General features: G+C 37.5%; 1 protein-coding gene across 1 annotated transcript; it reads right to left on the bottom strand.

Moving 5' to 3' along the window:
- Positions 1–3,763: 3,763 nt before the first annotated feature.
- LOC141396947 (uncharacterized) lies at positions 3,764–13,882 on the bottom strand. The gene is made up of 4 exons (XM_073972686.1): positions 13,525–13,882; positions 4,635–4,803; positions 4,253–4,564; positions 3,764–4,195 (listed from the first exon to the last, which is right to left on the bottom strand). Exons 1-4 carry the CDS (start codon positions 13,878–13,880, stop codon positions 3,776–3,778), a joined length of 1,257 nt encoding a protein of 418 aa, XP_073828787.1. The 5' UTR covers positions 13,881–13,882; the 3' UTR covers positions 3,764–3,775.
- Positions 13,883–14,475: the final 593 nt, after the last annotated feature.

Below are 14,475 nucleotides of genomic sequence, written 5' to 3'. Positions count from 1 at the left end.
GATGGGTTACATCGGTAAACTCCTTCCAGTACCTCCCCCACAAAAGTTTGAAAATATTCGGACAATTTGTGCGCAGGATAATTCTTGAAGGAAGTAACCGATTTGGTCCATACTTTGCACATCGTGCAATACCTATCAGACTTAGATGAGGTTCCAATATGGACTCAATCGGCCCACTCCTTCGGGTACCTCCCACACAAAATTTCGGAAAAGTTCAGTTTAAGACCTGCTCTCGAATCGCTTTGATTTTTAATGTAGAAGCTGTTCCCCATACGACTTTACAAGTTTCATTAGGGGCAAGTCTATACTTCCTGAAAAATAGCCTGAAAGGTAAAATACCCTATGACACCGAACAAAAGTTCGAAAATGGGATAAGTTCACTTTAATATCTGTTCTCGAATCACTTTGATGTTGAAACAACCTGCATTCGCTGCTTCAATCACGACGGTAAAAGTTTTTTTCGGTGGCAAGTCCATACTTCTTAAGAAAACCGCCCGAAAGGTGTAAAAAACCATGTGTAGTGGCTGGAGAGCAAGATAACTCTCGAACTGACCAACCGGTTTGGTAAAAATTTGACCTTCGTAATTTTTTTTCCAAACTTAGTTTAAGTTCGAAGATGGGCAATACCGGTCCACAACATCCAGTACTTACTTATACTTACTTAGCTGGCCCATTACAGAACATTTGTTCTATAGGCCGAACTAAGAAGAGATCTCCATTCCTCTCTATTTGTTGCTTTGCACTCTGGAATACCGCGCCTTTTCATCTCATCATCCACTTGTTTGCGCCATCTATTCCTTGGCCTGCCAATTCTGCGTGCACCGCTATGTGGCATGTATTCATACGCCTTTTTAGCGGGTTCATCATCGCTCATTCTTATGATATGGCCTAGCCAACGCAATCGCTGCATCTCGATACGTTTAACAATATTGATGTCGTTGTATAGCAGATACAGCTCGTGGTTCATGCGACGTCGATATTCACCGTCAACGCAGATTGGTCCGTAGATCTTTCGAAGAATTTTTCTCTCAAACACACCAAGCACTGCCATGTCTGCTTGCGCAAGTACCCAGGCTTCGGAGCCATACATCAGCACGGGTAGTATCAGTGTTTTGTAGAGCGTTATTTTTGTTTGACGAGATGTGGCTTTGTTTTTAAACTGCTTACTTAATCCAAAGTAGCATCTGTTGGCCAATACAATTCTTCTTTTTATTTCACAACTGATGTCGTTTGTTGTGTTGACGGAGGTGCCGAGGTAGACGAAGTCTTTTACTACCTCAATATTATAGGAACCAACTTCCACAGTCGGTCCGAGCTCAATGGACGCATTGCGCGTCGACACCATCAACTTGGTCTTCTCACCGTTTACCGCCAGACCAGTACTTCCCAATATTTAAAAAATTCACTAAAATGGTGTGCACGATATCTCGTGAACGGGGCAACCAATTTGGTCCAAACTAATATTTTGTCTAAAATGGTCCATATCGGTTCTCTCCTCAGGGCACCTCCCCCACAAAAGTTCAACATTTGTATCTAAGTGCAGTTTATGGTATATTCCTTTGGAAATGTATCCCGATGCTGTTCGTTGTGGTCCTGTTTACAGCGATATTATGTTTTCCGTGGACAAGTCTATTCTTTCTGGTCCAAAAGTTATACGATGACCCACTGAAATGACTAGTAGGCGCGATATCTATCGAAAATATATGACTCCCAATATCAGATCTTATTCCATAGTGGAATATGTCGGTCCATTCCTTTAAGTACCTCCTCAGCAACACTTTTGAACTTTAATCCTAATCCACATATTCTGAAAAGACCCTAAATACATGCGGTGTGTCCGTAGATGAAAGTTTCAATACACATAGTCTGAGGTTATATCTCTGTCACCAAAACCGACTGATACTTTTTTACTTGTTTTTTCGTCCTTGTCCATTCCACTTGAAGGTCGCTTATTCCGAAAAGGGGGCTACCTTCTCTGTATTGGGCTTATTCTCCATGGCTTTTTGGTCAAGGGTAGATAGCAGCATAGGAGATCGATGAGTTGACTACTTGATAAGCCATTGTCTACTTGGACGAAAACTGGGGGTTTCCGATGAACGTTTCAAATTTTTATTGTGAAGTATTGTTCGTCTTATAAGAAGATCATGGTTTCTCAATCGACCCAACTACCTTGACTTCGTTTCATCATGTGAAAGTTCCTAAAACCAATTGTTCCTCCGCTTTACCCCTGCGTTTCGGGTTTGAGCCGGACTTAGAAGCAGACCTCTTTGCCAAAGATGCCATTCAATCATGGGTGCAAGTGATCTGGCATGTCATCTTTTTAGCATCTTCATCGATGAATTTTATATGAGCTGGGGTCCACGCAAATATGCTATTCGTTTTTTTGGACCCAAAGCATGTTATTTGCACCAATGCTTTGACCTGTCATTTCCACCAATGCTTTGGCATGTCATTTTCACCAACCGTTTGCAATGACATTATCATTACGTCGATAGTTTTAACAACGTTGATTGTGATTTCGAGTCTCCGACAACATTAAGCCTATTGTAAATAATTAATCTTATATATTTAAAAAATGTGTATAAATAAAAACACAAAATTCATCTGTATTGGATCGATGGAATGGGTTCAAATGCAGATGAAAAGATAGGATCTTTCACGACTTCGTTTGAACCAATGCATAAGATGCCATGAAACCACGTCATCGCATGGAGCCTCTTCCTTCAAATTTTGCTGGGTAGCTGAGCTTGCTTCTGATAATCCTTGATATCGTTCTCAAAATACACATTCAGATCTCGTACCACGAAGAATTGCGATCTCTTTAAGACCTCTTTAAGATACCCCCTGTTTATGTATTTCGAAACAAAAATGTGTGCTCATGAAACACACCCAAACTTTAGTTTTGGAAATATTATTTCCTTTGTTTTTGCTTCAAAATAAAAAAAAGAAATTTGAAAAACACACTCAAATTTGGTAGTTTTTCTTACACATTCATTTTCTTATCGACATACACAAGCAGGCCCTTAGAGTCATTGACTGAGGTTGGAGTCTCCTTGGATGCTCCATCGTCCGCCTTTGAAGTTTATTCTTGACATGAAACGATATAGGACCAGCTGAAAATTGGATTGCTGACACACCTTAAAGCTGCTTGATCACAATCGCTGAGTATTTTGATCCTGCATCGTAACATTATTTCTTTTATTTTTCTTCCCTCTCGTAGTGGTTTATTTTATGGGAATTGTCCCGATCTACTTTTGGTCCACAAAGAGCGAACATTCTTTAGAGATTCCTCTTTTCTAACCCTAGCATACCAAGGGTCCAAGAAATCCCCATGGTTGAGGAGACATGTTGAGTCAGGTCTGTCGGAGGCTGCTTTCAGAAAGCTCTGATTCAACACACAAACAAAAGAACCCTTATCATTCGTCACCCGCAAAGACCCGTAGAAGAATGACTTTTCCCTTAACATATCCAACTGAGGGTATTATTTGGGACTATACCAAAGCGTTGGTAAGTTTAACTGTAATGGTAAATAAATGGTAAACTCAAGAATGCCAAAACAAAACGCCAATAAAAAAAATTTGAACTAAAAAACAACAACAAATGATAATCTGAATATAGTTTACTAAAATATGGTAACAATATCCGCAAAATTGGAGAATAGATTATAAGTAATTATATTAGAATACGTAAACAACGTCTTAATAACTCGGATATAGTTGTATCTACCTAAGTGTGGAAATAACTTGTAAAACAGTAATGAAAAACCCTCAACAATTCATGGCTGAACATCAAATATTCCCAGTTTATCAAGACGTTTAAGGGCGTATTTAATAGTCTCCACGGTGCGAGGATTTGAAGTAAACATCAATTTCACTTTTTTCTGAGCAAACTCTTTATCAGCCAAAGCCTCCAAACTAATATCAGCTGAGTCTTCCTTAAGCATAGCAACCATAGGCAGAAATGAATATAACGAAAAGAATCCATATAGTTCACGTGATGTTATTTCATCTTGAATCTCTTGCAAGGTAGGAATTCTTTCATAATTCATATTTCGCAGAGCCTCATGGAAGGTTTGATAATATGTTTCAATAAGGTATTCACGACGATTCTTGAGAACATGCAATTGAACACTGCTGTTGAGGAAGAAATTTATATCACAGCCGGGACTGCCAAAGAAACTGTTTTGAAAGTCAACCTAAAAAAAACAAATAATTAAAAACATTTTAAATGAAATGAAATACCCTGTACTCACAAAAACAGCATCCTCTGGCTTTTTGGGATTATCCGTCTTATATTTAAACATGAAATTATTAACCCATAAATCACCATGATTCAAAACAGTAATTTCTCCTAGTCGTGGCCGGCCAGTCTCTACCAAGTTCTCGGTTATATTATCACAATAGGAGTGTAGCTTTGTACTGATCTCTTCATAGCCCTTCCACCTGGCTACCATATCAGCTAAAGTCCTTACATGTAACGCCATAAAATCGGCAAAACGTTCACTGGTCCTTACATACATCTCATCCAACATGCCACCCTTGAAGTGTTCTTTTAGCGAAGGATTCTATGGGGCATAAAATATCTTCAATAGTACGCAAAATTTCGGTCAATATTTTAAGTAATGTGGTACTTACCTTTTCCAATAAAACCATTGACGAGGCATGGAATTTCGCCAACTTACGTAGTATAACAACACAGTGTTCTTCATTCAGACCTTTTTGCCGACTGGCTAATTTGTATCCGTATTGGGTGAGATCATCAAAGACTATTGTTTGCATTGGTTCGCCAGTCGTGTAAAAACATCTAAACAAGAAGAATAACAAATAAAGATTTAAATGAAACCATCCCAATACAAAATCCTGCTACGAATAAACAAATAAAAACGTAAACAAGTAAGCCAAGGCTATAGTCGGACGGGGCCGACCATGTGATACCCTACACCATTATCACTGGGTAGTAGCTTTTCACAAACCAAAAATTCTTTATGGAACAAATAAACTTGATATAAGAAATAACTTTGTGGATTCTGGTACCGTATCACACCAAGCTTAAATAATAATATAATAATTGTTACACAAACATCTCAGAAGGGACTTCTCTCATATCAATGAGTGAGTGTACCCCGATTCATATTCACTCAATCATATGGGACCCACAGCTTATCTCTGATTCCGAACGGCATGCCGTAAGACAGCACTTGTAGAGAAGTTTTATATATACTGACGGATATTTTGCCAACGTTGAAAATTTGAATTTGCCTGGCTGCAATGTATGTATAAAAATCCAAGTGGACAATTAAAACTTTTGGGCTCCTTGTAATTTCTCTCTACACAAAACACATAAATTATTAAGCTGAGACCCGTTATCTAGCAGACACGTGATTGCAATTTGCATCAGGGGGGAAGATCAGTATTTCTATTTCCAAATTTCTATTTCCAACACTACAAACAAATAACCGGGTATATTAGGCTGTAACTCTGTTATCTTATCATGTACACCAACGCAATTAAAATCAATAGAAAGGTCAAGTGATCCTCTTTCAAGTAAAGCTTACTTGCCCGGAATGTCTCTTCCAGGAAAAAAGATATAAGCTGTATATTAAAAATTTTCACAGTTTTCACACAAAAGTTGTGATCCATTTAACCCTCTAAATATTATCTGATCGCCATCACAAATGCAAGCATTTTCTTTGTCATATATTCTTAACTTAGGTAAAATTTCGCGTTGATCGGTCTATTATTGCGACCTACAGAGCAGCTACAAAATCGGATAAAAATTATGTTTTTGGTCCATTTCACCCGCTAAATATTTCACGATCATCAACAATTACAATAGCGATCTATTCTGATGTGAAACCGACCTCCATACCAAATTTCGTGACGATCGGTCCATAATTGCGGCCTGGAGTTTGATTACAATTTATAATGGACAGACGGACACACGGACGGACGGACACACATCTCAAAATCGATTTATCTCGCCGAGATATGAAGATTGGTATACTACATTGGGGGCCTCCGACGAATATTTCGAGGTGTTACATGCATTTTTACCAAAACAAACTTATAATACCCTTTCCACATAGTGGTGTAGGGTATAAAAAGTTGTTGAATCCTTGCACAGATACGAGAAAACGTTTTTAGCTTTCTGTGGTTGTTTTCATAACTGAACATTTTTGATTGCCACTTTTCTGAGACGATCTATGCATGTCCATCCGTCACTCTAGCATCCACAAAAATGAAGATAAGACGTAGCCATTTTGGGAAAATGCGTCTTTTGTTTGCAGGCAGGTCAAGTTCCATGATGAGCTATATCGGTCCACGTTTTGGGTATATAACAGTTCCGCCCAATTTCAGATATTTTTATACCCTCAGCCTTTAGGCTAGAAAGGGTATATGGTAATATTCAAAAAGTTGAAGTTGAGGTTCACCATTTAATAAGTAGCGAACTGTTAATATATTTTATAAAATATGAATATATTTATACTAATTGAAGTGTTTTAGTTATGATCTCATAATATGGACCATAACAAATAATTTTCGTGGAATCTGCGTTGGTGGTAATATAAAAAAATGGGAAAAATGTGTTGAAGTAAACAAGTTTTTTTTTGTGTTCTTTCTTGATTTCTTGCCATACCACGCAAAAGTCAAAACTGTGCTCAAAGAAAGAACTAAAGAATATCCCTTGGGCAACATGGTTCTAGTGTATGACTTTTCGATATATACACTTCATCCCCCTAAAATCGTTGCTGACATTTTAAAGTTTTGATTTCAGTGTTTTTCGAATTTTTCTTATAATTAGAGGGTGCAACTAGATAATAACTAAAAAATAGTTTTAGGATTGTAGAACTCGCCATTCCACGTCATTCGATGTATATCGCGTGAGTATGCTCCGTACAGCTTCCTAGTAATAGGAGTCCAAAGGCGAAAATTTGGTGCGTAAATTTTCTGAAAAAAACCTATTTTTTGGCTTTAAAATTTACAACTGTCGTACAGTAGTGCGATTCTGTAACTTTTTTTAATAACGAACCGACATCGGTAGTTATCGAAAATATTCGGTTGAGTTAACGAATGTGCTATTCTGTAATTTTATGTTAACGATTGTAGAAATCGTTAACTCATACCGACGAAAATCGATAGGAAGGAAATGTCAAATATTATATTTTAATATTAATTAAAATATATTTTGAAGCTGAAAACATTTGCTCTGTTCCAGAACCTGCAAGAAGCTACTATTTTTTACTACGATAACATTTTTTCCTTTATGTTATCGGAGAAAATAGTAAAAATTAGTAGATTCTTGCAGTTCTGGAACAGACCAATTATTTCGTCGCGAGTACAAAACATAAAGGGTTTAAGAAGGAAACAATTCAGATTTTTGGAGGAATTTGGCTCAAATGTGTGTCTTTTGGATGAATACGGATGCCAGTAAAGAAGGATTTCTTAAGATGTTTTTATTGTGTGTGTGATTTAAAAGTAATAAAAGTGATAAAACCATCATTAATCTTTTTTAAAAGCGCAGTTGTATTTTTTTAATTAAAAGTTGGGATCATATTTTGGGTTGTGGCGCTCTGTATGGAAATTCAGCTTTGATATTTGACATGACTTAAGCCCCTTCAGTGATCGTGGATCCACGTTACCGTCATTTGAGTTTATATATTCACAAATTCAATTCACGCCCACATTAAATGAAATTTCTCATAGCGGAGAGTATGAAAATTTCGAAAATCCATGCTTATACGCCATTTTTAGCATTCTAATTGTTAGTGATGCTGAGTTAAAATCTATAAGATTATCACAGAACAAAGTAGGTTATAGTAATACTATTCACGTGTTGGCCTCAATGCTAAATTAAAGCCAACGAAAGCCTCCTAGAAAGATAGTGTTACGGACATTGGTATAGGTCTTACATAGCAGTACCACACTTGAGTTCTTTTGAAGCATTAGCTAACGTTTTTCCCCTTTAGTAAGTAAAACAAAGGTTAGCGTAGTCTTCATATGTAGGATAGCATGGGGCAGCTTCGCCACTGTTGCGCCTTCGCCAGCGCCGATTTAATTGATGCTATATGAAGCTGGTCTAAAGGAAATTTATGAGTTAATCGAAGATCAAAGAGAACTTTTATGATCTTTATGCAGTTTCAATAAAATCGACGCTGGTGAAAGAACAACTGTGGCGAAGCTGACCCATGTTATCATACATAGTTAACCCTTATGTAAACGCTTTAAGAAGATTTTTCTCAATAAGGCAGAATTTACCTTGTGTACACTCCTCATTAACATAACATATGCTCATATAAAAACGACGTTTTTTAAAGAAATCAACAAAATATTGCAATAATGTACTGTCGTTAAGACTTAACAACAACTTTTTTTTGGTTGTTAACTTAACAATAATTTTCGGTAATTAACGACAAAATTTACCGACAAAAATTGTTAAATTTGGTATACAGAATAGCACTTACCGAAAATTATCGTTAACTACCGACATTCGTCGTTAATTCTGTCGTTAAGGAGTTACGGAATCGCACTACAGGTACCTCTGAAACCCGGGTGATTTTAGTTTTTTACGTGCCGGATGTAATAAGCCCTTCCGCGTTCGAATCCATCCACTAAAACGCCGGATATAGATACCTTGAAAGTAGGAAAATCTGCAGAAATATATTTTGACAATTCCGCTAATTGAACCGCGAAAACCAAAAAATATATTTTTGAAATAATATTCCCACAATAAGTTTTTGTCTTTTGTTGTTGCTGTAATATGCATGTTATGAACCCAATCATTATAATTTTGGTCTCACATATTTCTATGCGTTGTCTAGATGCTGTAGAGATTTTACATTTATTTTTTTGAGATTTATATGGACTCTGACTTATAATAAATTAAACAAGTAAAAAAGTATCAGTCGGATTTGCCGACAGACATAATACCCTCAGCCTGTGCAAATTGAAACACTTTTTTCACAAAAAACTTATGTATTTAGGGGGTTTCTCAATTTTGGTCGTATGAACCCACAAAAACGTTGATTAGGATTAAAGTTCAAAAATTTTGCGGAAAAGGTACTTAAAGGAATGGACCGACATAGACAATGGGGGTGCAATAGGGGGTTTTTACACACTTCGGGCTATTTTTTCAGGAAGTATGGACTTGCCCCTGAGGAAACTTGTACCTTCGTATAGGGGACAGTGAATACAAGATGTTACAACAAAAACCAAGGCGATTCGAGAGCAGGTCCTAAACTGAACTTTTCCGAAATTTTGTGTGGGAGGTACTCGAAGGAGTTTACCGATTGACTCCATATTGTAACCTCATCTAAGTCTGGTAGAAATTTCATAATGTGCAAAGTATGGACCAAATCGGTTACTTCCTTCAAGAGTTATGGTACTCACAAATTTTCCGAAAATTTTCGAACTTTTGTGGGAGAGGTACCGGAAGGAGTGGACCGATATAATCCATCTTTGAACTTGAACTAAGTTTGGGCAAAATATTACGAAAGCCAAATTTTGGATCGAATCGGCAGATCCGTTCGAGAGTTATCTTGCGCTCCAACCACTACACACGGTGTCATAGGTGTTTTTTTGCACCTTTCAGGCTATTTTCTCAGGAAGTATGGACTTGCCCCTAATGAAACTTATAGCGTCGTATAGAGGACAGCGAATACAACTTGCGTAAACAAAAATCAAAGGGATTCGAGACCAGGTCCTAAACTGAACTTTTCCGAAATTTTGTGTGGGAGGTACCCGAAGGAGTGGAGCGATTGAGTCCATATTGGAACCTCATCTAAGTTTGGTAGAAATTACACGATGTGCAAAGTATGGACCAAATCGGTTATTCCCTGCAAGAGTTATCGTGCGCACAAGTTTTGCGACAATTTTTGAACATTTGTGGGGGAGGTACCTGAAGGAGTGGACCTATATGGCCCATCTTCGAACTTAAATCGAATATGGACAAAATATTTCGATACCCAAAATTTGAACCGAATCGATTGATCCGTTCGAGAGTTATCGTGCGCACCAGCCAGCCAGACCGACAGACAGACAGACGGACGGACATTGCTAGATCTACTCAAAATTGTCTGAAACGGATATCGTACAAACATACTTGGGGTCTAAAACCATTATTTCGATGAGGCACATTTTTGGTCGTATCAAAGTGTAAATACCCTCTTTAGCCTAAAGGCTGAGGGTATAATTAACTCTAAGATTTTTTCATTATTTGCTGATTTTCCGCGAAAATAAAAACAAATTTAGAAATATTTTAACATCAGCGGATAGATATAACATTCTGTTAACGATTTATACATATATTTTCTCATTAAAACCCAAAGGGAATTTTTAAATATTTTTTCCTTATGAGGGAACAAAACCCCCCATAACTTTTGGCTGCAGCATCCAATTTTTTGAACGCGAACATATTTGAAACCACAATTTTTTTCTTAACCTGAGTACAAAAAATCGCGGATGTGCTCGCAAAAAAAAATTTCAATGGTATTGAAAAGGAAATTTGAAATTTACCATATACACTTTCATACGGGCAAAATGTGCCTCATCGAAATAATGGTTTTAGACCCCAAGTATGTTTGGACGAAATGTGTTTCAGACAATTTGGAGTTGATTTAGCAATGTCCGTCTGTCTGTCTGGCTGGCTGGTGCGCACGATAACTCTCGAACGGATGAACCGATTCGGTTCAAATTTTGGCTTTCGTAATATCTTGTCCAAACTTAGTTTATGTTCGAAGATGAGCTATATCGGTCCACTTCTTCCGGTACCTCCCCCACAAAAGTTCCAAAATGTTCGGAAAATTTGTGGGCATGATAACTCTTGAAGGGAGTAACCGATTTGGCCCATACCTACCAGACTTCGATGAGGTTCCAATATGGACTCTATCGGCCCAGTCCTTCGGGTACCTCCCACACAAAATTTCGGAAAAGTTCAGCTTAGGGCCTGCTCTCGAATCGCTTTGATTTTTGTTGCAACAACTTGTATTCACTTCCCCCCATACGACGGTACAAGTTTCATCGGGGGCAAGTCCATACTTCCTGAGAAAATGGCCGGAAAGTTACAAAATGTCCCCTATGACACCTTGTGTAGTGGTTGGAGGGCAAGATAACTCTCGAACGGATCTGTCGACTCGGTCCAAAATTTGATCTTCGTAATATTTTATCAAAACATAGTTTAAATTCGAAGATGGGCTATATCTTTGCACATCCTAATATATCTACCAGATATAGATCAGGTTGGAATATGGACTATATTTGTCTACTCCTTCTGGTACCTCTCACACGAAATTTCGGATAAGTTCACTTTAAGACCTGCTCTCGAATCAGTTTGATTTTCGTTGAAGCGATTTGCATTCGTTACCTCCATTACGACGGTAAACGTTTTTTCAGGGGCAAGTCCATATTTCTTGGGAAAACAGCCCGAAAGTTGTAAAAAACCCCTATGTCACCATATGTGGCGGTCGGAGAGCACAATAACTCTCGAACTGTTCAACCGATTTGGTCCAACATTTGGCCTTCGTCATATTATATCCAAACTTAGTTTCATGGGCAATACCGGTCCACAACATTCGGTACATCTCCCCAATGTTTAAAAAATGCCATTAAAATGCTAGGACGATATCACTTGAATGGTCCAAACTTTGGATCTTCTAATATTTTATCAAAATTTAGTTTAACTTCTGAAATTGCCCATATCGGTCGTCCCTAAGGGTACCTGCCCTACAAAAATTCAACATTTGTGTATTAGTGCAGTTAATTCCTAATCCACATTTTTGTCGGCAAGTTCAAATGTCCAAAAAGGGCCACAAAATTCTGAAGAGACCTTAAATATATTTCCCTTCACACTGGCTGAGGGTATATATCTGTCGGCAAAGCCGTGTCAGTCGGCTTTTTTACTTGTTACGTTTTTAGTCAAATTTTTAGACCGAATTAGCTATAATTTGACATTTAGGGTCCCTAGTGACCTCAAAACTTATATTCAAAAAATTATGGACATAGGTCCATGTTTTGGTATATCCCCCATATTACGGTACCTCCCGATTATAGGTATTTTGAGAATTTTACCTACTATCTTTAACCGAACTAGCTGTAACTTGACATTTGAAGTTTTTAGTGGTCAGCACACCTCTCCACAAAAAATTATCGACATAGGTCAATGTTTGGATATAGTCCCCATATGACGCTACCTCCCGATTTTCGGTATTTTGATGATTTGTAGCTAAAATTTTCAACCAAACTAGCTACAATTTGACATTTGAAGTTTTTCGTAGTCAGCACACCTCTCCACTAAAAATTATCGACATAGGCCCATGTTTGGATATAGTCCCCATACAACGGTACCTCCCGATTTTCGGTATTTTGATGATTTTTAGCTACAATTTTCAACCAAACTAGCTGCAATTTGACATTTAAAGTTCTTAGTGGTCACCACACCCATCCACCAAAAATTGTCAACATAGGTCCATCTTTGAATATAGCCCCCCATATAACGGTAAATCCCGATTTTCGGTATTTTGATGATTTTTATCTAAACTTTTCAACCAAACTAGCTGCAAGTTGACATTTAAAGTTGTTAGCGGTCACCACACCCCTCCACCAAAAATTGCCAACATAGGTCCATGCTTGGATGGACCACCACCAAAGATTTTCAACGTAGGTCCATGTTTTGGCATAGCCCCCATGTAAATCTACCGATTTTCAGTATTTTGAGGATTTTAGCTTCATTTGTTGGCCGAACAGTCTGTCGTTTGAAATTTGGGAGTTAACATAAATTCTACAACAAGAATTGTTAATTTAGGACCATATTTCGTATAGCTCACATATAGCGGTACCTCCCGATTTTCGGTATTGTGAGGATTCTAGCCACAATTTTTAACCGACATTTGAGGTTCCCAGTGTTTGCAAAACTTCTCCACTAAAAATTGTCAACATATGTAGGTCCGTGTTTTGGTATAGCCCCCATATAACGGTACCTCCCGATTTTTGGTGTTTAGAGGGGTTTAGCTACATTTTTATCTGAACTAGATGCAATTTATCATTTGCGGTTCCCAGTTGTCACAAAGTTCCTCCAAAAATAGGCACCATATAAAACTGCCGCCCGAATGAAGACATTTTAGGTACATTATCTGACATTTTTAGGTACCCACTTAAAGTTGTGCCCGGCCGAACTTAATGCTTTTTTACTTGTTCTTAATTCTCGGAGTAGTTTATTTTAGGGGAACTATCCCGATCTACTTTAGGTCCACGGGGGATCCAAAGGAAAGGAGAGCGAACATTCTTTAGAAATTACTGTCTGTTAGTTTCAACTTTTCTAACACCAGCATACCGAGGGTCCAAAAGATCTCCATGGTTGAAGAGACATGTTGAGTCAGGAGGCTGCCTTCAGGAAGCTCTGATTCAAAACACAAACAAAACCCTTACCAGCCGCCACCCGCGAAGCATAAGGTTGGATGTCGCAACACATGGTTATATCCTCCTTTTCATTTCATAGGACTCCAATCTCTCACTATTTTTTTTTTTTACTTACTTTGCCCCAAACTTGGTGTCATGGCCAATCAGCATTTCCAGTTTATCCAAAACTTCGAAATAGAATATTTTCTCTCTTAAGTATACGGCCAAATCCTCCAGAAATTGTGTAGCTGGTGTTATGGCAATACTTTTGACAATCAGTGCCAATTCCTCATCCAGTTGGCGTTTGCTACAGCGATACAGAGCCTTGGCACGATAAATTTTGCTACAATAATTTTCGCCACAACCACTGGGTTCTCCAAATTCAATTTTCTTGATATCCACACAGTTGTCACGCAGACCAACCTCCAAGGCAGCCTTGAAGAAATCTTCATTTAAATACGATGGGAGATTATTGGAGTTTTCCAAAATCATTTTAGAAATTATTATTTATTTATTTTATGTGTTTATTTATTTATTTATATATTTATTTTTTTTTCTTTTGTGAGAAGTACAATCCAGGAAATTTGTTTTTATCCTTAATTCGTTGTATTGATAACTTTAAGTTCTTATTGTTGATATTTTGTCGATTTTATTCCCGTTATTTTCCGTTTAAATTTCGACTTTCAGATTTTCCGTTGATTCTTCTTTACTCCGTGAAGTTAGATTTTTGCAATAAAAATTTTACTGAATTCAAAATGCTTTTTATACCATTCGAACATATTGTCTTCTTAACTAACTGAACTATGATTTTTATTAGATAGTAAAGAAGTACAATGTTCTTAATCGATTTTTACACCTGTTATCAGTTTCAATTTTGTTCCATTTCTTCCTTTGTTCCATTTCTTCCTCTCCTCTTAATGTTGATATTGTGATAGACATCATTATTATGCCACTCTAGCCTCTTGGCCACCACCGGAAACCTTCTATTTTCGATAATGTTCGCGATAATGTTATCGATGTTTTATTAGCTGTACATATCTATTTTATTGTAAAGTCCTTATTGATAATATTGTTTGTAAATAAACAA

Source organism: Musca autumnalis, unplaced genomic scaffold (genome assembly GCF_047663935.1).
Source record: "Musca autumnalis isolate F117 unplaced genomic scaffold, ASM4766393v1 scaffold_3, whole genome shotgun sequence".
NCBI classification, from domain to species: Eukaryota; Metazoa; Arthropoda; class Insecta; order Diptera; family Muscidae; genus Musca; species Musca autumnalis.
Note: the sequence above shows the minus strand (reverse complement) of the source record. Positions and strands in the feature narration are given on the sequence as shown.

What these genes read in the sequence shown, in the direction of transcription:
- LOC141396947 (XM_073972686.1), bottom strand. Translation starts at nt 13,880, where the DNA reads ATGATTTTGGAAAACTCCAATAATCTCCCATCGTATTTAAATGAAGAT. An exon ending in CAATGGTTTTATTGGAAAAG is followed by an intron (nt 4,565 to 4,634) that starts GTAAGTACCACA and finishes TATGCCCCATAG; the next exon opens with AATCCTTCGCTAAAAGAACA. An exon ending in AGCCAGAGGATGCTGTTTTT is followed by an intron (nt 4,196 to 4,252) that starts GTGAGTACAGGG and finishes TGTTTTTTTTAG; the next exon opens with GTTGACTTTCAAAACAGTTT.